At 38.8% G+C, this 27750-nt stretch overlaps 1 protein-coding gene across 1 annotated transcript in view; it reads left to right on the forward strand.

Moving 5' to 3' along the window:
* The window catches only part of FSD2 (fibronectin type III and SPRY domain containing 2), a 362733-nt gene extending 335865 nt beyond the window's left edge, over positions 1-26868 (forward strand). Inside the window, exon 13 of the mRNA XM_044077640.1 lies at positions 23846-26868. Within this exon, the coding sequence (XP_043933575.1) occupies positions 23846-24098 (253 nt within the window). The 3' untranslated portion in view covers positions 24099-26868. The remainder of the gene's footprint in view (positions 1-23845) is intronic.
* Positions 26869-27750: the final 882 nt, after the last annotated feature.

The raw sequence follows: 27750 nt of genomic DNA on the forward strand, positions 1-27750 counted from the left end.
ATTTGGAATACCTAAGACCCACAAAAATGAGAGAAATCTCCCATTGAGATTAATAGTTTCTGCAGACGGTTCCAAGACTTTACCTTTAGCCAAATACATTGACAAGAAATTGAAGAAAATATGGCTTAAAAGGAAAAATATTCTTAAGGATTCTTGGGACCTGTTAAAGGAAATAGATAGGAATTCAGAAGTTTCAAATACTACATTTATTACTATTGATGTAATAGATCTCTTTTCTAGTATTCCACATTTAGAAGGGTTAAAAATGTTAGAAGAAATACTATATGAGGACACTGAAATTAATAATGAAGAAAGGTTGACATGTTTACAGCTTATGGACTTAGTATTGAAGCACAACTATTTGTTTTTTCACGGAGAATTTTACCACCAGATTAAGGGAGTAGCAATGGGGGTGGCTTGCGCCCCCATGTATGCTAACCTTGTACTGGCTTCAGGGGAGGAGAAGTTCATTCTGAACTCCCCTTTCAACACCTGTTGGCATCATTACAAGCATTTTCTGGATGACATATGTATTTTCTGGATTGGAGGTACTGATGTCATCACAGAATTCCTGGAAATGATGAAAAAGTCCACAACCTTTCTTGATTTCACATTGAGTATAAAGAATGACACCCTTCAATACCTAGACATAGAAATATATAAAAAGGAAAGGTGTTTGCATTCAAAGGTATTCAGAAAAAATACATACACAAATTATTTTTTACACTTTAATAGTGCCCACCCGTTTCACTGTAAGAAAAACATAGTGAAAGGGCAATTTGTCAGAGGAAGCCGAATGACATCAGAGGAATGTGAATTCAACAATGAGATAGATTTCCTCACTAAGATGTTTAGTGAAAGAGGTTACCCTGAGAAAATGCTGAAAGAGTTGAGGAAAGAAGTGAGCTTAAAAAGGGACTCACACTTTAAACCGATTTTAGGGGACGTGAATGATAAAAACAACACCAAAGAACTTGATAATGGAAATCAGCACACTAAAGATTTCAACCCTGCCATGGTTTTGGAATTTAATGCGAGTACCCGACATATTAGGAAAATTATTGAAAAAGAATGGTCAAGGTTTATAAGTATTACAGACCTAAAAGGGCTTCCATCGAGTGATATAAGATTTGTGTATAGTAATTCAGTAAATCTAAAAAACTTGTTAGAGAATGTTACAAAAAACAATAACAGACAAAGAATAGGCACTTTTAGATGTGGACGATGTAGTCAGTGCAAATATGTAATAAATAAAAGTGAAATCAATTTAAGTAGTAGAGGTAGATTACTGACAAGTAAGGGATTTTTTAATTGTGAATCTTGTGGATTGGTTTATTTGGTTACATGTGAGGTTTGTGGGTTCTTCTACATTGGAAAAAAAGAAAGAAAACTAAAAAGAAGGATCTACGAACATTTAAATGACATCAAGAATAAGAAAGAAACCAATGCCATGTAAAAATATAGCAGGGAATGTGGAAAGGCAAAATTCTCCTTTTTTGTCCTTGAGGGAGTGAAAAAAGACATCAGAGGGGGCCTTTGGGAGGAGAGGATTGAATACAAAGAAATGTGGTGGCAGCATCTCCCCCTGGCCTAAATGAGACCATCTCTATTAAATCTTTGTTAAAAATGAGAGCTGCTAAATTGTAAAAGAAAAAATGTTAGAATACTTTTTCTATCTTTCTTTTCATTGTGTTTAATAGTTAATGTAACACAGCAACTGCATATTTTAAATTAATATATTATGGTTTTTAAACTATGTTATTTAACATGTTTTTAACTCAGGTTTTCTGACGATGTATCATTGAAATCAAGTTTTTAATAGGTACAAGTTTTTAATGTTTATTTAAGACTATAAAAAAGTTTTTTTTGGTACATATTGGGAGCTTTACATTTTTAACGAGGTAATTGTGAATGTCATTCAAATGGTTTTGTTCAAGCCTGATAGGTTGGAATGTTTTTAGTGGGAAACCAATGTGTTTAAATAAAGACTGATTCAGTAATGTCATTATCTGAAGAAGTTACAGCTACTGTGACGAAAAACATCTAGGAGATTTTTTGCGTTTATGCTTTTCATTGTGTTGTTCTGCAAGTTGGAATAAAAGCACAACAGAACGCTTCGTTTTCCATGGATGTTTTTTTTTTTATTTCAGTTGCTACAATACCTACCTGGATGGGGCATGACAACACTCAGACTTTAGTTAAAAAAAATATATATTTTCTTTCACTTTTAAAGTGTAGCAAGCTGCTTGTTACGATTTAGACCACACACACAATGCTACAGCACACAAGTCTGACTACAAATTCAATACTGGCTTTTAAAAGCCGGTATTGCACTAAAGAAAAATTGGAATGGTGGATGTCCCCCCGATCACATCCTCAACACTTTGCACCCTGGGAAGTTGCCCCTCTCACCCCACCCTAGCTACACTATTGTATTTGAGTACAGAAGACTTGAATGTACAGACTTTGTCTTTCTATATACTTTGTCTGAGTTGTTGTGACCTCAGAGGTACTATATTTAGAGACTGGTGTAGGGAGTCAAGCCCCCCATGTTGGAGTTTGAAACATGACATTTTTTGTTAACTTGTGACCAATCAGCCATCTACACATTTTTAAGAAAATGGCAGCAAGTTAATGGAACTCAGGCAAATGCTGCTCAAGTTCCTGTAGTAGATCTATCAAACCCTCTTTTGCATACATTGAATAAGCTAGAAATAATATGCAACAGAGTACCAAGATTTGCAATTGACTCCATGACAAAGTCCATTGTGGAGCCTTAAATTTCATAAGCTGGGTAAGTTTCTCAGAAGGAGTGTCTTGCATTATTTACTGTCTACAATAAGTTATTATACCATGGCCAGTTTGATAAGGTATCTGATCTTCTTGCCTGGCATATCCCTTCACGATCTCTCAGATTGTCCTCTGTCTATCTGTTATAAATTCCAAGAGCAAGAAATATTTTGGTAATAAGGCACTTAGTCATATTTTGTCAGTCTACTGGCATAACTGGAGAGGTCCTGTTTGTGACACTGCTGACCTTGACTTAGTTAGTGGGTTGCATGCCTAAGGGCTGGTATAGCAGAGGATTTTTTCTGGTGCTACTGACTCTTCCCTAGGTGGAGGGTATTTGGATATTCTTTCTGACTTTGACCCCTGATGGCAATAAAGAGTTTTAGTTCAAGCAGAACAGCAAAGTACAAATATAGGCAGAGTGGTGGGAGTGGGAATACACATGCAGATACACATATACAGAAACCACACTAACATCATTACACATCCTGCATGGAAGGGGGACAGAGCATAAAAAAGTAAAGCAACTCACTGCCCTTGGGACGGCACCCTTCTGGAATGCTCTCATTTTCTCTCTGCCTACTTCCTTGGATTCCTCGATTCATAGCCCATGTGGATAGATGGCAGGGTTACCTGGATTACTACTAAGTGATATTTGGCAAGGGAGACAGATGGGACCAAATTATAGTAAAACTAGTCTTGGAGTTCTGCAGAACCCCGGTCTGGAGGCAAAGATGGTAGTCATTAGAGGGAAAGTCCTGGCTAGAGAATTCAAGTACAGATTGGGATATGGCAGATGACATTTGGGAAGCCCGCCCCCCCCAAATAAAAAATATACACATACACACACACACACATATATATGTGTGTGTGTGTGTGTGTGTGTGTGTGTGTGTGTGTGTGTGTGTATATATATATATATATATATATATATATATATATATATATATATATATATAGTGAAAGGATTTCCTGAATCACTTCATGCTATGTGTTAAAAATCTAAATCAACACTGTCTGGGCTGTGGGATTACATAGTGGTTTAAACTATACAACTGATTAAATATATGCATGCAGTTTTATATTGCATCCAGCAGAAATAATATGGTTTGACTGTTTTTTTTTTTTTTTTTTTTGCTGTATCTTCTCAAAAGCTTCTTTGTGGTATTATAAAGCTCCCTCATGTTTCCCTAATGGGACACTTCCTCAGCTTCTTATATCAGTAACTCAGGTATTGTCTCTTATTTCTTTTAATACACCTCTTCAGTGCTCTTTGCACAACTGTATATTGCTCTTGTACTTTGGCCTTTCCTGCTCTTATGTGGCTGTTGTTCAGTGCTGCCTTCTTCAGCTTTCTATCTTCTTAATTGTCTCTGCTAAGATCCATTCCTTGTGGATATATTTTTTAGGTCACAGTACTTCTCTATATATTGTTGTGATTACTCTCTTCACACCCTGCCAGTTTTAATCTATGGGCTTCTCCTCCAGTAACAACTGGAAAACTTGGAATTTGTTGGAAAGTGTGATCTTAAACTCATTTTGCTTTATTGTGCCTTTTAAGAGGCTGACATTATAATGTTGTCTTTCGTTGGTCTCTTCTATAGAGTTCCTTTTCAATTTAAAATTTAAGAGGGCAATCAAAAGATGATGGCAATATCTGCACCTCTTTTCACTCGCACATCCTGAATACACCTCCAGAACTTCTTCCCGATACATATATTTTATTTATTTTATTTATTTATTTTACATTTGTTGACCGGGCTAGTCTAACTGAATACATGTCCATTTTCAGTAGAGGCCAGGGGAGAAAAGCTCTAACAGAAATACACAATATACTATAAAAGTTGTGACAGTTCAAGCTTAACGCAACTGTTATTAAAAAAGTCCTATACTGTTGTAGCAGTACAAGCTTGATGCAGCTGTTATTAAAAAAGTACAAAACTAATGGTGAGCATAACACAAATAGTAAAGGTAATATACAAAAAGTTGTTTACTTTATACATATATACATAGAATTAAATTGGAAAACATGATTTATATGAATCGCTAATGAGAAGTCAGTAGTTAGTGCAGTTTAATATTAGGTGAAAAGTATACATAGGTATAAAGTAAGAAAGTTAGTCAGGGTTAGTACAAGGGCATAACCAATGAGTATTAAGAAATAGTTTTAGTTTCTGTTTAAAAAGTGTTATTGAGGACAGAGATAGGAGTTCAGTGAGAAGTAGGTTCCAATGTTTTCCTACAAAATTAGAGAACAAAGAGTCTCCTGCTAAGTTGTTTGATCTGCTAGGACTAATAAGTAGTTTATTAGAGGAGCGTAGATTCTAAAAATTGTTGTAGGGGGTAATGAGAGTAGAGAGTGTAGGCGTATTGGTGGGGTGATACAGGCTCTTATGGGTAGTAGCAAGCTGGTGAAATAGAAGCTGATTTTGGAACTCTAGCCATCCTAACTGTTTTAGGTTGCTACAATAATGAGTTCTAAAAGGAGAGCCAGTGGCAAATCTAGCAATATTATTATAGGAGATTGCCAGTTTGTTGAGGTTGTTTTTTGAAAGATTAGTTTATATAGGGGAAGCATAGAGTAGAGTGGAGATTAAATGAGTTCTGGCTATAGCGGTCCCGGCTAATGGTGTAAGAAAGGGTTTGAGTCTATAGAGGGATCCCAATTTCTTGTTGACTGTTTTTATTGTACTGTTAATGTGAGTATCAAAGTTAAGGTTGCTATCTATAGTTATTCCTAAAAGTTTGGTGGTTGGGTCAGGAGATATGAGAGTGCCGTTCTTAAATATGAGTGTGAAGTAAGCAGGGGTTGAGTTACAGGTTGGAGTAAAAAGTAGAAGTTTAGTTTTTTTAGGGTTCAGTAGGAGGCAGCAGTTTAAAAACCATTGTTCTACTGTATTAAATGCTTTTTGGGTAAGGGACTGTAGCTCAGAAGGAGAATTAGCTCAACAAATTATAGTGGAGTTGTCTGCGTATTGAATACAGGTTGCATGAGGAATTGCTAAGTGGAGGTCATTAATAAAAATGGAAAATAGCAGTGGGCCTAATATGGAGCCCTGGGAAACACCAAGGGAAATGGGGAGGTGTGTAGATAGATTGTTATCCCATAGTACAGCCTGCTGTCTGTTGTCTAAGTAAGATTTGAATTACTTTAAGGCTAAAGGTTCAAGAGAAAGGGATTTAAGTATATCTATAAAGAACTGGTGATTAACCATGTCAAAAGCCTTAGATAAATCTATAAAGACTGAAGAGGAGAGAATACTGTTATGGTTTTTATTTATGCAGTCTGTAAAGGATAGCGGTGCAGTGGTGATACTGTGGTATGGTCTAAATCCATGTTGACAGTTGGCGAGTAAGTTATTTTGGATAAGATGGTTAAGTAGTTGCTTATGGATGCATTTTTCCATTATTTTTGCCAGTGGGGAGAGTAAAGCTATAGGACGATAGTTTGAAAAGTCATTGGAGTTCCCACCTTTATGTAGGGGGGATGATGTGCGAGATTTTCCAGATAGTTGGGATAGTACCTTCACTTATGGTTCTGTTTATCAGTATGGAAATGGGGAAGGATATGGCTTTAGCTCCTTTTTGCAGGTATTCTGCTGGTAGTTGGTCAGCAGAGGGGGTGGTAGGTTTTAGTTTTTGGAGAAGAGAGCAAATAAAGGAAGTAGAAACAGATTGTAATTGAAATGATGGAAGTGGGCAAGTAGGTGAGGTACTTGGAGATAATTTACTAGCCAGAGTTTGGATGGCATCTGTAAAAAAAATAATTGAAGGCATTGGCAGTTTGTGTAGGATTCTCACGGTTGGAGCCTTGGGGGTTAGGTGTAATAGACTGGCCTGGGTGTAGTAGTTTGTTAATGCTAGACCAAAACTTTTGTGGATTCTTTTGGTGAGTTTGTTGTAGCTGGAAGTAAATGTTTTTTTTATCTAAGAGGATAGCTTTTTTGTTGTATTTCTAAGTTGTTTAAAGTATTGGTGGTCTGTAGAATTCTTAGTAGTACGCCATTTAGCCCAAGATTTGTTTTTAAGGAGGATTTTTTGCCTAGTAGCTATTGTGAGCCATGGGGCAGGTTTAGTCTTATTTCTAATGGAGCGTGATGGGGCATGGTGGTCAGGGATGGCTAAGAATGTGGAATTAAAGTATTCCACTGCTTCATCTAGTGGGAGGGATTTTAGCGGTAACCAGTTGCAGTGTTTAAGTTCTAATTGGAATAGTTCTGGGTTAAAATGTTTTTTGGTCCATATTATCTTAAAGGTATTTGGATAAGTTATGTTGGTTTTGTGTCTGATGATATATGTTAGTGAGTGGTCACTTAGATAATCAGGGAGGGTTCCTACTTTATATGTTTGAAGAGGAGAATTAGTAAGAATCCAGTCTAAGGTGTTTCTTTGTTATTTGTTTTATTGATCCTGGTTGGGGAGGTGATGGCTTGTGAGAAGACATATAGGTTAATATGGGTGGTAGGAAGTAGAGTACTACAGGACTTCCAGTCGATATTAAAGTCTCCCAGGACTAAAGTTTCTTGTGAAAGATTAATAGACAGCCAGTTTAGAATATTTTCAAGGGTATTAATGTTATTTCCAGGGATAAGGTAGATACAAGCAATGTTTATGGTTTTACATGTGTTGGCCTGAAGTTTGGAAATAAGGATTTCTGCATTATTGTATACAGGTGGACTAAGGTTTGCAGTGGCAACTTGTAGCTCTGTTTTATAAAGGACTGCTACCCCCCTCCCTTTTTGTTTTTATGTTCTAATCTGAGGATATTGTAACCAAGTGGGGTGACTTCATTGTCATTAATTGTAGGTTTTAGTCATGTTTCAGATAAACATAGTATGTCAAATAGGTGGATATCTAAGAGGGCGTGGAGGTGGGCAGTTTTGTTGTTAATACTTCGTATGTTAAGATGTGCTATATAAAGTGAGTTAGGAGGTTTAATTGGGGCTTGTGTACTAGTAATGTTAAAGTTGCCTTGTTCAGTGGCTGGAATACTGTTTGGGCCGGGGTTAGGATGAATGTCCCCATCTAGCAGGGCTTGGAGGTATATTCTATATATAGGGTTGTGAAATTTACAGAAACAGTAAAGTGATTTTCTAATATGTAGATTGATGTACTTTATATGGGCCAATCTATGATATTTGGCTTGTAAGTAGCAGGGACTAGTTGTGATGTTGATGCTGGTTTGGGAGATAGCTAGTAGTGGTGTGGAAGTGAATTTGGAGGGGAAGAGAAGGTTGGGGTGTAATGGTTGTTCATAGGAGGTTAATAGATAGGTGATAGTTAGAGGAGGTAAGAGAGAGGCCAGGATTAAAAATTTTGTTTGATATGGAATGGATAATTTAGCCATTATCTTAGTATAAGATGTGGCATAAAAGGGGGTAGGTAGTATTAACAGTGAGGAAGTTGTTACAAGAAAGGTAGGGAGGTGGTATAATATGGCCAGGTGAGGTGATTTGTCAAAAAGGGTGGGAAGTAGTAATAAGGTGTGTCAATTGATTGGAGGAGATATGATGGGGGTGTGGTAGATAGGAATAAATGTAGGACCTCTGGGGGCGGGTGGAAATTAGGGGCAGGGAGGGGAGCAGAGTGAGCCTGCAGAGCAAACGGAGCAGGCAGAGACAAGTATGTGAAACAGCCAAGGTGAACAATCAGTGGAATGCTAATTGTAGAGGTAAGTTAATTTGAGATTGGTATAGAGTGAATAAGAAGTAGAATCTGAGTATATAAATGTGGAAAATGGGTAATTAAAGCAGAACAGGGTTGTGTGAAGGGTCAGTAGTAGGAAGGGTTTAGACAGCATACAACAGTATGAGTATTTTCTGGGATGGAGGGATATAAAAAAGATAGGGAAAGGGTGTCACCTAGTGGACAGTCAGATGAATTACAGCAGAGGTAGTATCTGGGGAAGGCTAGACAAGGGCTAGAAAGATGATCTATTTGGCTATGGTAGGTAAGGTTAACGCAAGAGAGGGACTATACTTTGACTACAGGATACAGAGGGGGGTATGGCTACTGGGTGACCAGGCAGAGAAACCTGCAGTTAACAACAACAAGGAATTAAGCAGCCTACAGATTAGCTTTAAAGTCAGTATGAGGAAAAAGTACAGTTTTGTACCTACCATAAATGTAGATGTTCGAAGATCCACATTGCTGCAGTCATAACTTATGGGTAGTCCGCTGTCCTCGGTCGGCCCGAATAACAAAGTATTAGGCTGATGTCGGTCATGGGCACTCAGATCTGACGTCAGAGCGTCAAGGTATTAAAGCGCATGACCGATGTCATTTTCTCAGTCTTTTCTTGCCCCAGATGTCAGAAGGCCCTAAAAATAAAGGCCACAGCCAAAAATAGAATAACTCCCTAAAACCATGTACAAAAAACAGCTACAACCCAAATCATACCACCACTCCAAACTACAGAGGCGAAGGAGGGAGGGTAAATTGGACTGCAGCAATGTGGATCTTCGAACATCTACATTTATGGTAGGTACAAAACTGTACTATGTTCTTCATCTCACATTGCTGCAGTCATAACTTATGGGTAGAATCCCAAAGCAGAGGTAAAGGGAGGCTGGCAAAATCATAAAGTATTGGGGGCTGCCAAAATGCCCTGTAAGATTGCCGTGGCAAATCCAGCCCTAGATTTGGAATAAAGAGGAAGATGGTAATGTTTAGAAAAAGTGTGCACTGAACTCCAAGTAGCTGCTTCCAAAATATCTTTAGTAGCTACCCCTTAAAAAGCAGTAGAAGTGGCAGTAGCCCTAGTGGAGTGAGGCCTGATTCCAGCTGGAATCTCCTTACCATGATGAGAATAACAAAAAGCAATACAAAAGCCAATCCACTTAGAAATAGTTTGTTTTGAAACAGGTTTCCCCTGAGAACCCAAAGCAAAAGAAACAAACAACTGCTGAGACTGTCTGAACCCTTTAGTCTTGCTCAAATAATAACGCAACTGCCTGTGAATATCCAAAGTGTGCAAAATTTTCTCCCCTTTATTTTGGGGATCTGCATAAAAAGTAGGCAAATGAATAGATTGGTTCAAGGCCACATTTGAAACCACTTTAGGCATAAAAGTAGGGTTACAGAGATACCCTGTCCTTATGAAAAATTAGGAAGGGTTCAACTGCCATTAGAGCCTGTAATTCAGAAACCCTTCTAGCAGACGTAATGGCCAACAAAAAAGCAGTCTTCCAAGACACAAACTTTAACTCAGATGTAGCTGCAGGTTCAAAAGGAGGTAAAGTAAGTTTTTCCAACACAAAATTGAGATCCCAGCAGGAGTAGGAGCTCTCACAGCGGGTCTTATGTTCTTTGCCCCTCTAAGGAATTGCTTAAACAAAGGATGAGAGAATAATGGTGGGTCACAGTCATAGTGAGCAGAAATGGCTGCAGCATGAACTTTTATAGAGGAGAAAGACAAACCCTTGTCCAATAATTCTGTAAGATATTGAAGAGAAACACTCAAATCAGGCCTGGAAACATCAAAGCTCTTTGCTTTGCTCCAAATAAAAAATCTCCTCCATTTATCAGCATAAACTTTCCTTGTACTAGGCCTCCTGGCCTCCAAAATAACATTCAAAACTTGTTGACAGGTTCTAGAACAGAATATGCCAGGCTGTTAGATGCAGGGACTGAATCCTGACATTGAGGAAATGATTGCCCTCCTGAGTCAAAAGGTGTGGAACCAAAGGCAAAGGGTAAGGAGGTTCCCGTACTAAACTGCTCAGCAGAGGGTACCAGTGCTGTCAAGGCCAGTCTGGAGCTATTAGAATCATGGAGGGCTTGTCTTGTCTGACCTTCAAGAGAACCTTTGGAAGTAGAGGCAGAGGCGAAGGCATAGACGTGAAGATTGCTCCAACTGAATGATAGAGCATCCACTTTCCAAGCTGTGGGATGAAACATCTTTGTGCAAAACTTTGGCACCTGGAAATTTAGTGGAGAAGCGAACAGATCTATGTCTGGAGTCCCCATATCATTGTCAACTGTCGAAATACATGAGGATCCAATTTCCACTCGTGGGGATCCACTATCCGTCTGCTCAAAACATCTGCTAAGGAGTTCTGTGCTCCTGGCAGAAACCTTGCATGAAGAGTGAGTTGCAAACTGAGAGCAGTCTCCCACAAAATCATAGCTTGCCTGCAAAGAGGTTGATGTACCACATGACAGTTGTGTTGTCTGTTTGAATCAACAAAGTTGATATGTAAATGTTGAAGTCTAGTCTTGAACCCATTTTCCATTGAGGTGTGCTTTTGAATGCAAGGTATTATTTGAATGACAGTGTCAGATCTTGGCAGTGTTGTGTCCCATACATTTTTTAGATACCATTGTAGCTTCCTCATATTTGTTTGGCATCAGGAGGGGAAAAGCACCAAGATGCTGATGAACCAGAGCAGAGGGACTGTCCTTGCAGTCAGCCAGAGACCGAGAGACAAGAGATGGAGTAGTGTAGTAGAGATTTGCTTGTCCGGGGGTCAAAAGTCAAAAAGGCATCTGGGCTATTGGTATTCATCTCACACCCAGAAAGCACATTTTCTGAGAGGGTACTAGACTGGACTTTGTTTCGTTCACAGAAATACCCTAGGCACTTAACACTGTCATAACATACTGTAGATGGTGAAGAAGAGCTCATTGTGTCTGCAGTGAAGAATCGCAAGGTCCAAATAAGGATAAATTTGTATTCCTCTTAACCTGAAGAAGGCTATCACTGGAGCCAGAACTTTGTGAATACCCTGGGTGCAGTAGATAAGCCAAAGGGCAATGCAGAGAACTGATAATGTAAAGTCCCAGCCAGAAACGCAGGAATCTCCTGCAACTGAGCCTGATAGGAACATGAAGATAAGCCGCTTTGAGATCCAGAGTTACCATCCAGTGATCTTTGCCCAACAGAGGCAGAAGTTGTTGCAACGCCAACATTTTGAATTTTGGAATGTCCAGATATGTGTTGAGGATAGATAAATCCAAGATTGGCCTCCAAGTGTTTCCTTTCTTTGGTACAAGAAATAGGCGAGAGTAAAATCGGCCCACTTCTGACAGAGGGACCTGCTGTATAGCCCCATTTGAAGAAGTAAAGAAATCTGTTTGTGAGCCTCTACCCTTTGCTGAGGAGGAACGTCTGGCATGCCTTTGAAATGAGGCAATGTGGAAATAAAACTTGTAGCCTCGGTCTATAATGTCCAACACCCATTTGTCCTGGGTGACTAGAAACCAATTTTGCTTGAAGAGTGCCAACTTTCCTCCCAAAGGAGCTGCCAGACAGGAAGGATCTGGCAGCTGGAGATGCAGGTCATTGGGCCTGTTTACGAAAGGACTGGCCCCTGCCCTCACCTGTAGATTGTGCTGGTGAACTCCACGGTCTAGGCCTGAAAGAACTCTGAGCTCTGCCCCTACCACGTCTAGATCTACCCCTAGACTGTGAATCAGAAGAAGGGTAAGTCCACCCTTAGCAGGCCAGTTTCTGCTAAACTTAGGGGCTGCACCTGCAAAAATCTTTAACAGTCTGCATAGACTTAGCCTTGTCTTCCATTTTTTTCAAGACAGACTCCACAGGAGAACCAAACAAAACTTCAGACTGCAAAGGAGCATCTAAAATCCTAGCTTTAACATGCTCTGACAAATTCTGATCCTTAAGCCAGGCGTGCCTGCGAATAACTAAACCAGTGGCAGCCACCCTGGAAGAAGCCTGCAAAGCATCAAAACCACACTGCAAAGCATGCTTACCCACCTGATCAGAGGCATGTACCAAATCTTGTAATTCCTTACACTCTATGCCCTCTGCCAAAGCATCCACTTTAGATTTCAACTGAGTAAGGAGAAAATTCTGGTACTTCAACATATGAAACTGGCAATTCAAAGCCCTCATTGCTAAAGTGGAAGAGGTATACACTTTCTTACCCCACCTTTCCAAAGCTCTAGCATCCTTATCCAAAGGAACTGGATTCTTTACAACAGAAGCCCTGACACCCTTAGGTCCCTGGCTAATAGTTTCTAGGGCTCTTATACAGTGCCTCAGGCACTCTGTAATACCTATCTGGCTTAACTGGCGCAGGAGGCAAAGAGTCTGGATTAAGGGAAGCCTCAGAGAAAACGTCTTGAACAACATCCAAAACAGGAGGTATAGCCAAGGGCCTATGCTGTGGTAAAAACAAAAATTCCCTAAGCCTCTTCCTGGAATCTGAGAAATCCTGACCTTCCCATTTAAAATGCTCCCTCATGGAATGCAGGGTTTCTGAAAAAGAAAAATCCTCTGGAGGAGAAGCAGAAGGAGTGGAATCCCTGAATCAGAATAAGGAGGAAAATCCTGAATGTCTTCAGCCAAGACTCAGAGTAATCTGAAGCCTGCTCCAAACTTTCCATTTCTGGCTCCACCCTAGGCCTCTTATCAGGAGGGGGCATAGAACCCCTGATTAAAGTAATTAAATCTTCTGCCATTTTAAGCATGTGTTTTTTAGGCACAGAACCTGCAGAACTAGGACTGACACCTGTGGAAGGCAAACCAGGCCTGCCTTTGGAAGGAACCTTAGAGACAGAAGGAGAAGGCCTAACCACCTTAGGCAAAGAAGGGAGAACAGTAACCTGAGCCTCAGCCTGACCTGACTCCTGAGAGGCCACATCTTGCAAAACCAACATCTCCCCTGAGACTCAGTTGAAACTTCGCCGGATCAACCAATCCACCGTAGTCTAGAAGAAAAGGCGGCCCAACGGACGAGTCATCCTGCTTGGACTTTAAAGACTTATCGTGCTCAGGTCCCAAACAAGGAATACAAAGAGAGTGGTAATCCCTATGCGTATCTGTTTAAATACAATTATTCACTTTTCTGACATCCGGAAGTAACTGAGGCAAGAAAAACAAAAATATTCCCCAACGGGTACTTAGCCCTTTTTTGTTTCGTCTGAAACTCAGAATACGAAAAATTTCAGAACACCGCGGCGCACTTGCGCTGCTCTGCTTCTTCTCGGACCATCGAAAAAAAAGACTGAAAATGACGTCGGTCGCTTGCTTTTTATACCTTGCGACTGGCGTCAGATCTGCCCCGCCATGACGTCAGCCAGCTAACTATTGTGTTATTGACAGAGGACCCGAGACGGACTACCCATAAGTTATGACTGCAGCAATGTGAGATGAAGAACATCACATACTCTTGTCTTTCTTTTCTTGGAAGAGCACAGGGGTGCACTTATAGGGTGATGTTACAGCTGGTAGGTTAGGATGTGTCCTTAGTTGCCTGGTGGGTTCTTATTTCCTAGTGGAGGGTAGGCTAGCTGGAAAGCTGAGAGCAGATATAGAACAAGACATCAGGAAGAGAGAAAGGAAAAACAAAAATCCTTATTTAGTTAGTTCACATAAAATGCTTAAGCAAAATACTTAATTAACCACATAGAAACAATCATCCCACAACACTGGCTATATTACAGGGAAAGATAACATCTTACTGCATTTAAATTGCCATTCAACAATTTCAAACACTGTGGGATAATTAACTATTGGTATGGGCTGTATCTTATTTAAGTACCGCTCTGTATTTAAAGCACAGCTAGAAATAACTCATTGAATGCGACAGACCCAAAAAAAGAGTTGCATTAAAGGAAAATCAATTTACAGTTTGGTGCATTTAAACAGTAAAGACAATGTTAAAAGCTCATTTAAACAACAGTCTCTAGTATAGTCGCTTTTAGTCTGTTTATAGTGTGATTAGAACAGTCATATCACTACAGCATTTTTCAGCTATCAGCTATTTGCGGTTGAAATTTGATGATCCTATCTGAAATGCAGTCGCCTGCTAAAGCAATGTTAAAACAAACATAATCCTAAAGCTAGAAGCATACACTTCCTAAATATGTCAAAAAACGTTATCGAACACCTAGTATTCAATGCTGTTTTCCTGCCTAGTGGAGCTAAGATAATTAGTATATTTACTATCCATTTACAGAGACTTAAGGAAACTGAAGCTTTTTCCACGTGTGTGGGTAAAGTATATACTTTGTTTGGTAGTCACACTTACTATACAAACGAAAAACAAAATAATTCAAGCTAACTCCTTTAACCGCTCTTTATGCTAGGAGTGCAAGCAGTAATAAATAGAATCAGTTACTGGTTATACCTATGCCGGCTTTAAATTAAAATATTGATCTGGTTCTCTATCAAGAGATCTGGTGATGCCCAAGTTACTTTGTGAATCCTTTTATGATGCAAGAAACTCCCTCCTCTGACCAAGCTTCCTGATGCACACATGTCAACCAGCCTCTCCCCATTGTCGTTCATCTTACCTAGAGCTTGTTTACCCATAATATCCCCATAGGCTTGGTTGTCATTGCCAACCTTAGCACTGAAATCTCACATGACTATCACAATGGTCCGGTATGGGCATTTTTGTACAATGCTTAGCAATCTTTCTTAGAATTGCTCCTTAATTCCCTTGTCACTGTTAGTAGTTGGTGCATAACATTGTATGACATCCATGTTAATCTTATGATGCTTAGTGCCAAAGGAAGCTGTGACAATTCTAGGATCATGTGCCTCCCATCCAATTAGTGCTCCCTGAGCTTTCTTGGATGACATCAGTGTCACTTCATGAAGTTCCACTATTGAGATTACTTTGGGATGAAAGCGCTTACAAGCATCAAGTGTATATTGGAAAAAATGCTTTGCTTCTTATCCGGTGTGAGCTGTCTTCTTGTTTTGGAGTTTGTTGGTTTGTGTTTGCACTTCGGACTATTAACAGTAATAAACAAAAAAATGCCAAACACCCAAAGTCATGTGAAACAATGTAAGATGAAATCAAAACTACTGAAAATAAAACAGTGGCAAAACAAACTATGAGCTAAAAATTAATAAATAGTACCAAAAGCAATGACATTAATTAAAGGTAGGCTACAATCCTAAAAAACGAAGTAAAAATAGTCAGACCCCCCCCCCCTTCCAACATTTAGTTGGAAAAAATAAACAGCCTAAGTACTACGGATGTAGATTTACATGTCACTGACTGGCTGAGGTTGCATAGAAAGAGAGGACTCTTAAAACAAACTCTAGAATGATGCCCAAGTAGTGGAAAACAATTGTACTGAAATGGCAGCTAGTGAAACATTTCCTCAAACAGTCTGCACCAAATCCTGGAGCATCCAGGCAATCACTCAGTCACACAGACCAATCTAGGGCAGGTGGAATACAAACAGCTGAGGAAACATCTGTGTAAGATCCCGATGAGTAACACCATAAAATTTATTAATTTATTTATTTTACGTTTGTTTACTGGGGTGGCCCGACTAGGTACAGAGTCTGTCTTCAGTGGAGGCACGGGGAGAAAAGCTCCATAACAATTTACAACAACACACAATGTTTAAAAGATACAATATATCAAACATCATATTACAGCAAGAAACAAATTTAATAATGTTGGGCAACAACAATATTGTATATAGATTAGACAAGGTATTTACAACAGACTAAAGTTAAGGTGATTTACATTGATAATATGTATTTCTAGTATAATAGCTGTTGTCATGGATTATCTTGCCAAATTGTTTGATTATCTGTCAGCTTTAGAAGGCAGTAGCTGTTGTTAGTAGATTATACTATCTGATGCAGTGAAACAGGTGAGGGGGTATGTGGAGGAGAAGAAAGGGATAGAAGTTTGAGAGCAAGAAGTTTAATTATGTAAGTTGAATGAGATATTGCCGAAATGTGTATTAGCTGTTACTAAGGTAAGAAAGTGGTGTAGGTAGGAAGTTTAGTCAAAGTGAAAGTAAACTTTATTGTCATTCAGAAATCACACAAGTGCAAAAACTGAACAAAATTCTGTGTCTCCGGACTTAATGTGCAGACAACATATCGACTATTTTCACAGATGTTTATACATATAACACATAGCTATTACATCATTGACATGCAGGTAGACAGACTAATACTGCAAATAACTAGAAACACATTTTAACACTTTTCGCAGTGAACACTTACTTGCATAAAAGTTTGGTATTGCACAGGTACTTGGTTAAGACATTGCATTAATCCTTGCACAGAAAGAAACATTTGTGTATTGCACTGTGAATGTTAGAGTATTGCACTATGGACCTTAAAGAATTGCACTATGGTTAATTTACAAATTGGCAACATGTATTGCACTGAAAGAAGAGATATTTTACTGCATTGCTACTGCCAGACCTCTCAACTGTCCCGAATTCCTTGTTTTTTACTGAGTTTTGGGGTTCAAATAATGGGGTGTCACGATTCCCGAGTGGCACCCCTTCATTTCCGATTTATTTGCACTTTTATTTTTATTTTTTTGACTTTCGCGCTTCATGTGCTGACATCATCACGTGCGCGATGACATCAGCACCACCAGCCTGTCGGAATGCTCCAAGCACGATGTAGCACATATTTCGGCTCTGGTTCAAATGCGTCACCAGAGCCGGAAAGGAGTTACAGTAGTGTCATTTTCTTTAGAAGAAGTTCGCTGTGGGGGATTTTATTTCGTTGAAGCTTGGGGATTTCAGTTTTTGCTTCGCTAGTGTTATTTGGAAGAAGAGTTCACTTCACTTGACTTTTAAAGGTAAGTGGTGTGTGTGTGTGTGTTTGGGACTGGGTGTGTGACAACTAAGTATGAAAACAAAAACGTGTATGCTGTGTGCACAGTGGCATAGCTTTCTTCCCCTGCTCGGCTCCTCCTACAGGTAAATGTAAACAGCATTAGCATTATTACTTTATTTAACGGTCGGCTGTTGTGTTGGCTCTTGGCTGCTTTTCTGTATGTGAAATTATGCGATTACAGCTGCGCGACAGAGAAAACTGTGGTTTACTTTTACATGAACGTCTGCAGAGAAACCTGTGGGTATGTCGTTGCTGCTTGTGCTTTCGGCTATTTTTATTTATGGATTACTGTGTATTGTAACAGCTCGGCTACAGAGAAACTGGTCTGGTGGTGGTGTGTGTTAACAGCTGCTGCTTTTATTTGTGATTACCATGTAATGCTGCAGAGAAACCTATGCTTTTTATATTAACACCTGCAGAGAGAAACTTGTGCTTTCTTCTTTTAACATTAGCGGCTGCTGCTTTTGTCTGTGATTACTGTGTTTGGCTTCAAAGAAACTTTTGTGGGTTAACGGCTGCAGGCTGGAGAATGAGCTTTACCATGTATTTAACGGCTGCAGACAGGACAGGAGAATCAGCTGCTGCAGGCAGGCAGGAGCTTTACATATTAAACAGAAGTATTGGATTACTGTGTGAACTTTACTTATTTAACAGGCAGTTGCTTTTATTTTTGTGATAACTGTAATGGCTTTCGCTTTTATTTATGTGATTATAACTGTCTGTGTAAAGGCTGCAAAGAAACCTGTGCTTTTTACACTAACTGCTACAGAGAAACTTGTGCTTTCTTTTTATTTGTGTTGCAGGCAGGTTACATTTATTTAGGCACTATGATCTTTATTTAACAGCTGAATGAGCTTTAGGTATTTAATGGCTGCAGGCAGGAGAATGAGCTTTACATATTAAACAAACAGCAGCATTAAATTACTGTGTGTGTGTGAGCTTTACTTATTTAACAGCTGCTTTTATTTATACTGTGTAAGGACTGCAGAGAAACTTGTGCTTTGTTTTGTGTACAGCTGCAGACAAACCTGCTGCAGAGAAACTTGTGCTTTATTTTGTGTATAGCTGCAGAGAAGTGTGTGTGCGTAAATGTCCTAGTTATAACTGGAATGTTTGGTTCATATTTTTGGTCTGTTAGTCTTAAAATTTGTGGTTTTCTGACAGAACTGAATTCACTAAATAATGATAACCATTTAAGTTTCAGTCTTCCTATCTTTCAGGAAATGCATGGCATTGGTAACAAAACATTTTATTCTAACAACTTGTCTAAATTATATAAGCAATGTTTAAAATATGTCCCTGGTTTTGGGCTTTTGTCCCCCCCCAATAAACTTTGGCTTTTTCCAGATTTCTTTTGCTGCATAGTTCTACAGGGGGAGAGAAGTTTAGTGCTGCTTATGGCAACTCATTTTGTGTTAGTAGTGCAACAGGTAGAGTACTTGCTATTTGATATAGCAGGCTGTGAATTATATCCCCACAGTATGTAAATAGATTGCCGATACTGTACTGCATTGTACTTTTAACAGGGGTGGATGCTGTAGTCCTGAGAATGTCCTCTGGAAATACCTAATAAATATGAACCTGTTTGTTATCAGTTTGCCATCCACTCCCTATTGGCAATATTACTAGCTTATCATTTTATGTAACATAGGCCATTTATTCCTCAAGGGCACCAAGCACTTTATTTGTAGATGAAACAATGAAATATTAAGTTGTTTGCAGCAACCTCTTTATTAGTTGCAGATCTCTTTAATGTGGAATTATTTAGATGACTTTTACTTCTGCAGAGATTGTGCATATTTACTGATACTGGTGGACTGAAGTTTGAGTAGACTTTTATGATGGAAATGTTCTGAATTGGGCAGTTTTGTCATTATTGGTTTATGCATTTTGTTTCATTCCTTACTGGAAAAATGTTCAAAACAATAGTCAGGAAGGTGTATCAAAGGACACATGTATGTTTTTTGTGTGCAAGAGGCCTGTGATTTGAAAACAGCCCAAAGGTAATCTTTATCCACCACTGGCCAGATGCATTTTCATTGGATGTGGGTTTCAATGCTGTTTCAATGAATATGGGTTTCAAGGGAAGAGAAGGTTTAATGCTAAGTCTGTTTTCATTGTGCAACTGTATTGCTTTGTATATCAGATGTTTATTAGTGCTTGTGGTATAAAATGTAAAATAAAATCCAGATAATTGTAGAAGTAAAGCAATATGCACATTACAGTGCTTATGGTAAATGGGGTGAAATAGTCAAGTAATGGGATATTGGAATGGCTGCAGGGGGACTCTGGGGCCATATTTTGATTGCCTGTTCTTCAGATCGCACTTGAAATTTGGTGTCCTACAATTCCATTGGAGTGGGCGGGGTTACATAATTATGTATGCAAATATTATGTTAATCAGCGTACAGATTTGTACCTATTTTTCACGGGCCTTTGTCCAGATTTTTGATGTTTCGAGGTTGAGAGGTATGGCTACTGCCCTAGCTAGCCTATAAGTTACAGTCATGCTGAATATTGCACTAAATATTAAATGGACTGGTAACCAGGTTAATGCACAATTTGAGACAAGCTTCTACAGTTTCTGCTGACCCAGATGGCCATCATGGAGCATAGTTGTTACTAGAGTTCAGCAGCCTGATGACATTAGGGAAGCTGTTCCTGAATCTTGCAAATTTATAGAGTTAAAATGCTGTGTTAAGAGGCAATTGATGCAGTACCAGACTTGCACAACCAATGTTAAAAAACAATGCTGTACAAGTAACAACAAGATGATACTAGGCCACGTCAGGATCCAGCCATTGTCATGTGGTCTAGGCCTGCACTGAGCGAAATATCCACAGAAGAAATTAAATGAATGAGTTAGAGGAGAAGGATTAGTCTTATTAGGGTCGGAAGCTACCAGGAGCAGACTGGGATGTCCTGAAAGGAGGGGAAGTGATCCTCAGTTTCTGGGCACAAATTCACGCAAGAGCAGTGGGGAATCATAGCACCATGTGCAAATGGTGTAGAATCTGCTAAAAACACTGAAGAGCCATACCTAGGACTAGTCCCTTACAAAGTAATAAATCTGGCTAATGAATAAAGTCAAGTCAACTCTTCACACAGCACAGATTTTATACCACAGAACATCACTTTCCTTCTTTGATGGCTCCTGAATTCCCTAATAGGTCTCCTACAGCTGATATAAAGAGGACATGAAGACAGACGTATGCTGCATTCTTCAGCAAAAGGTATTGCATGAGAGGATTTAGTCCATCTGTGTCCGGTTGGGAGGGATGCATTTCAGATATCAAGACCAAGGGAACTGTAGTGTCACATCACTTTTCACATCATTCATACTTCATGGAGGGGCCACAGAATCTTATGAGAAGAAACTGAGGATATCGTCTACCACTGCTAAAGTCTGAGAGGGACAATAAATTACCAAATATAGTTAGCCAGACATCCAGTAGGACTGGTTCTTGGGCATTCTCCAATAAAACAGTCACAATCATGATAGAGCAGTGATCAAGCCAAAACAGTTTGATTTATAGCAGCCTCATGGCACATAGGAATAAAGCCCTTAATGCACCCCAGAAGACCTGTGTTTAATTAGTAGCATGAGAACTAGAGGAGCCCTGAGGAAGATGGGAGTTAGTAGTCAATATCTGCTCACCCATCCTGGGGGTATAGAGGCAGCCTAGGCTTGGTGCAATAAAGCAGTGCTAGGAGTCTGATGAGCTCAATGCTACATAAGTGATTTGCTGCTGCTTAGTTAGGAAGTTGTACATGGAGTATCTTGTGAGTGTGTGTGTGTGTGTGTGTGTATTCGTGTGTAGTTTTATTTATATATATATATATATATATATATATATATATATATATATATATATATGGATCCAGGTTACTACATCGACAACTAAGAAGATCGACAGCCACTTCCCCAACACGAAAACACCAACACATAAATAATCGAAACTGCAAATCACGGACATTTAACAGGTAACGGGTTTAAATTTCGCTAATCATGCCTACCATAAGGACTTAGTAATACAATGATCGTAACACATGCATAACACTGCCACACTTACTAAAACATAGTAGGCATGATTAGCGAAATTTAAACCCGTTACCTGTTAAATGTCCGTGATTTGCAGTTTCGATTATTTATGTGTCGATGTAGTAACTGGATCCATATATATATATATATATATATATATATATATATATATATATATATATATATATATTTATAGGGATTCACTTCAAAACACTGAAACCAAAACACTGAAACTTCAAAATCTTGAAAACTCAAAACACTGAAAACACATATCTTACATATACTGAGTTTAAACAACATAAATAATAGCACTTTCAACCAAGTGTAAGCAGGGGGGCAAGCTAAGTGCAATCTTGGAGTTGATATATTTAAGTAGCAGGGGGTGTGGGGGGCGCAGGGGGGCCTTCCCCCCTGCTTACACTTGGTGGTAAGGGCTATGATTTATGTTGTTTAAACTCAGTATATGTATGATATGTGTTTTCAGTGTTTTGAGTTTCAGTGCTTTGAGTTTTCAGTGTTTTGAAGTTTCAGTGTTTTGGTCTTCTATATTATGAAGTTTTCTCATTTTCAGTGCTTTGAGCTTTCAGTGTTATGAAGTGAATCCATAGATAGAGATATAGATATATATAAAATTAGGGAAGTTTATAGCCTGAAGAACACTGGCCAAAAAATGCTAACTAGTTTGGATATTTGTACAAAAAGAACATTAGAAAAGTATTCATTGTTTAGATATGAACCAAAACAATGTAAGAAACTTCTCTGTGTGGAAGATTTTTAGTCAGTATATATCTGTAGTTAATCACTGTATAGTAATCAGATCAGACAAAAGTAGTAGAAGTAGCGAACTTAAACTTAAGTAAAAAAAAAAAAAAAAATATATATATATATATATATGGTTCTACCTGACTTCGTCGACAGCGCAGAAGACCGACAGCGGAATTGAAAGAAGACCGACGCGAATCGCGAGTGGCAGAACATCGACAATGCAGAAGACCGACACGACGGATGACAACACCAACGCCGAGGATGCCGACATGGGGAAAGGCTGTGTGAGTATCACGGTAGTGGCGGACGTTAGGATCTCGAGCAGGTAAGTGTGGAGATTGACGGTCTGTGGGGATAGGGGTGGGTTAAGTGAGTTAGGGTTAGGGAGCGATAGGGGTGGGTTAAGTGAGTTAGGGTTAGGGAGGCGATAGGGGTGGGTTAAGTGAGTTAGGGTTAGGGAAAGCGATAAGGGTTAAGTGAGTTAGGGTTAGGGAGCGGTAGAGGTAAGGTCGAGTGACGGACCTTAGGGTTAGGGTAAGGTTTAGTGTGTGCTTGTGTTGTGTGTGTGGTTTGTGGAATGGGGATGTGTTTTGTTTTAATTGTTATTGTGGTGTGTGCAGTGTATGGCCTTTCGTGTTTGTGTACCGTCGGTTATTTCGTTGTCGGTTATGTGTGGTTTCGTGTTTATGGACTGTCGAATATGTGGTGTCGGTGATGTGGTTGTCGGTGTTGTGTGGTTTCGACTATGTCAGGTAGAACCATATATATATATATATATATATATATATATATAATTGTATAGAATTACTAAGTATTCGAAAGTAATCCAAGCAAGGTGGGCAGTCTGTTTCCAGTCGAAATTCCTTTATTAAGTACACAGACAAGCGATCCAAGTAAAACAAAACTAGAGTAATAGTTTCCTCACAAGCTTTCTAAATGTGTATATATATATATATATATATATATATATATATATATATATATATACTTTTTATCAGGCAAGGGAGTGGTTTATTGTGCTGTAAAACAGTGTTGCTGACATCATTGAAGTATAAGTTAAAACAAGTATTGTGTACTTATATTAAAGATAATGTAACTATTCCATGGTTCATGGTGCCTAAAGACAGAATGATTGTGTGAGGCATAAAAAGTAATCAGTATTACCTTCGGGAGCACACATTAAAAATTTTCAAAATAATGTTCGTAAATGTGGGAAAGCAGAGATTCTCTCATCTTCCACACATGGGGAAGGGAATCGCCTCTGTATCTACCTAGCATATATGATTAATTCCAAATTCACTGCAACTTAAAGAAAGTGCATAGTTGCTTCTCAGGTGGTCTGAAAGAACAAAGTCTGCTCCTGATGAATCAGCCAGTTTCACACAATTCAGGTTGTTGGGTTTGGCTTCATCCAGTAATGCCTTAACAATATTTGTGATTGCCATCCTGGAAGTAGAATTTAATAATGATGACATATGTACAGTCAGGGTGGAGTAGTCCTGTCATGGGGTGTCAAAGGTACAAAGGGGCATTTCTACCTTTCTTGGTGAAATCCGTATCAGTTATAATTATGTTGCATCTCACATCATGTTCTCAGTTGTACCAGCTAGCTATAGTATAAAGTTATTAGTGAAACTGATTTTAATTGATTGTGTTTCTGTTTCTTACAGGCACAAATATGAATTCCTTCATAATGGAGCAACACCTGATGTCAGAATCACAATACCACCAAAACGGGTTGGAATTTTGCTGGACTATGATAAACGGAAACTTTCGTTTTTTAACAATGATTTGTCCCAGCACCTTTATTCTTTCACATGTCATTTCAAACACTTTGTGCACCCCTGTTTTGCTTTGGACAAACCAGGATATTTAATTATAATTAATGGAATTGCAGTTCCTAATTTTGTCCAGGTATTCTAAGTAACAGTGCACAACATTTTGTCCCGATGGAAGATTATGTGGACTGGGCTGGAAATGTGTTAAACTAACAATTGTTTGGGAATCTGTCACTGTAACAGCAGGAATTTTCAAAGCAGAGCCCATCTGTTGAGCAGATGTGAGTTTGGTACATACATTTGTTTTAGGATTTTAACTGTTTTAATGTATAAAATAAGTTCTTCAGTCTCAAAGCATCACTCTTTTGATGGCAGTTTTGCCAGGACAGTATATTTGCATTTTAAAGGGAAGCTTTATTCTACTTGAGAAACATGACTGCAGAACAACTTTCAATCACTTTCTTAAGGCACTGATATAGTTAGTATATAGGTGATAACATTAATGAACACTATGCAATACATAATGCATCATCTTTGGCATAACAGGTAAAGTTTGGTTACTTATGTCAGTGCAGGAGGAGCAGCACAATGCTAGGATTATGGTAGGACTAATCCATCCATCCACCTACAACTCCTTTTTCCCACTTTTGCACATGGGGTTGGGCTTTGCCACTATATTAGATTAAATTCTTTCAGCTATATGAAGTTATCAGCAGATACCCACATCTAATGTTGAAATGATTCATTCCACTATGGTTTCCATTGACTTTCATTTTGATGTAACAGAGAATCTGCTTTGCTGTCTTTGTCAAGGAATGATCTCTGAATAAGATGCACATATGAAAACAAGTGCTTATTTTAGACTGCTTTTAATGTTGATATTTGCTAGTGTGCTGGTATACCTAAGTCCCCTCTTTCTGTTATCTTTCTACCACCCCACTATTTTGTTGGCTAACATCCCACTTGTACTGTCATACTCATACTGAAATGTAAGCCCTTGCACTACTTTCTCCTTCTGTCATTGTCCTTAATTATCAAACCTTTTGTCCACTCTTTTATAATACTACACAGACACATCCATGGGTTCAACACCTCAGACTACTATACTAACCATAGGACTAAGTCAGCTCTGGCCTACACATTCCAGTCCCGCTTCTGGCAGCCTCCTTCAGGCCTTTACTGTCTACCTAGCCCCTTGCCCTGACACTTACATTTATTATTTCATTTTATGTCTAGAGTCTCCAGCTAGGCAGATACTGCCCTTTGTGATAAATCAATTGGTCACTCACTGCCATTGAGATCAGTGAAATTATCTTTTCTTTTCCTATTTAAGAGGACATTCTTGTGTTGTAGGCTATTGCTTGAAGGTCATTTATGCATCTGAGGTCTACATCTACTACATGCATCTGAGCTGCGGCTGCTTGAAGACACAGTCTTGCAGTTGGACTCAATCATCTTGCAGCTCACACAGGCTGCCACTTGTGTTCGAACTTGAATATGTGTTTATAGGCAAGGTGTGACCATCATGCAGAGAGAGTGGAGCTGCTGTGTCTTGCCCAAACATGTATTTCAGTTTAGGTCAGGTAAGTGTGGCAACTGTGGGGACCGAGTAGAAGAGGTTGGGAGTTTACATTTGGTATTAGACAGTGATCAGGAGCGGAATTTTGATTTTTGGAATGGTGGGCAGTTTAGAGTTAGGTAAAGATCAGGGACTTTAACTTTAGGAAGCAGGAGGGGGTTAGGGTTAGACAGTGATCAAGGAATTTTGGCTTAGAGTGAGAGAATGGTGTTCTAGGTTCATGGTGGGATCAGGGACTTCAGATGCGGTGGGTATTTTAGGTTTAGAAAGGTGGAGGGAAGTTTTAGGGTTAGGGAGTAACTGGGAAACTTAGGTTTAGGGGGTCGGAGTGACTGAGGAATTTAAGTCTGGTGGGAGTGATTTAAATTTAAGGAGTGGGAGGAGAACATTGGGTTAAAGAGCAATTAGGGCCTTTAGGTTTAGTGATGGGGGGGTTTTAGTGTCAGAGTCAGGGTGGAAGGATTTAGGTAAGTGTTAGGGAATAGGTAGATGTTTTAGGGTTAGAGTTATGACTTTTGGAGGTCTATGCAGTGTTTTAGGCTCAGGTACTGGCAGGGCCAGGAAATTTAATTGGATTGGGTGAGTGGAAGTTAGGACAGTTGTCCTTTACAGCAAGTGAAAGAGAACAAGTATGTAGCAAGCTAATAGGACATGAGCAAATGCAGTAGACCTTTGGGATCCTAAATTGTTTGAATTCTGCTTTCGTAACTATAACTCTTGCAAATGTATCCATAATCCTTTAACACCTCTGTTATTTAAGCATCCTTCTCCTCATCTAACCAGTTCACTTCACTAAAGTAAGGGTTTATACACAACCTCATTGTCAGACTTCATCTACTACTTGAGGCATCTACTAACTGAAGTATTGATCATCAGTGAGTGCTTGCTATGTGTTGTTATTTCTATTGTCTGTGTTGTTTTGGCAAGCAATCTGTGAATAGTTATCATTTGAGTACTGTTGTCTTCTGCTACGTATGATGGTTGCACTGTAGGTCTCATCAGCAAATGGGCCCCAGGCTTACTAGGACTACCTGGTGGTTAGAGGTAATCATGAATACTTTCCTTTATATATTAATTATGTATTCCAAATTCATGCAAGGTGATAAACTCATTATGGAAGATTTTAGATTGCTAGCTGGAAGTTTACATTCAGTAGTGAATATTACCCTTGGGATATTCTAGGTCAGTAGCACTTTAGCCTTTCTGGAATAATATTTTATTTCTTAAAATGGTACCCTCTCACTTTAAAACTCATAAGCAAGACCTGTATATAAATGTTAAGATAGTCATTTGTAACTTCTGTAAAAGGAATAAAACAAGAGAATATCACTGAAAAGGACACATAATGTCGACACTTTTTATTTACTTAGGTTTGTTTACTGGTATAATGCACCACTCCATTTTGGTCCTATTTTAGAAATGGCCATGGTGACCATTTGTGATTAAACATTTAACATAAAAATCATCAAAAGATACAATATACATTACAAACAGACAAATGGAATGCAAGTCCAACCAATGGCTTCCACAAAAACACTTTTTATTCGACAGAGAACAGGAATAAAACATAAGCGCTTTCGCAGTGTGTCCCACTGCAGTGGAAGCCATTGGTTGGACTTGCATTCCACTTGTTTGTTTTTGATATATTCCGTATCTTTTGGTCTGCAAGCCTTTATTCAGGTCTACAAGGAATTTGCTTTCTGGATACAATATACATTAATTAAAATGCATCTTGTTGATGGATATACATTCACATTTGGTATATAGCATTTTGTGTAAAACAAAACTCATATTAGACTCTACACAGAATTACAAGATATCCTGCATAACTTTCAACTTTATTTATTTAACCTTGGAAGGATTAGGGGCAGCCTACTTGCATGTAGCCAAGCTTAAATAGTTTTCAGTGCTAGATATATAACAGTTATAAAAACACTGACAATAATAATTTTCACATAAAAAACTTAAAAACTTTTTTGAAAGTACTTAATTGTGTAATAGTACATTGATTTATGAATAAATCAAAAACATTTAAAGGGCACAGGTTTAGTTTCTTTAAATTTCATATAGCATAGTGTTTCCTTTTTCATATTCCTGTCAATTTTGTCCTGTAATTTTAACATGTTATATATGGGTATACTGAATTTAATTGAAACACTCAAACGTCAACATTCACAATGTCAACTAGAAAACATCAACTTTGCAAACACTGATACTC

Source organism: Protopterus annectens, chromosome 7.part0 (genome assembly GCF_019279795.1).
Source record: "Protopterus annectens isolate FY-2018-M chromosome 7.part0, PAN1.0, whole genome shotgun sequence".
In the NCBI taxonomy this organism is placed as follows: domain Eukaryota; kingdom Metazoa; phylum Chordata; order Ceratodontiformes; family Protopteridae; genus Protopterus; species Protopterus annectens.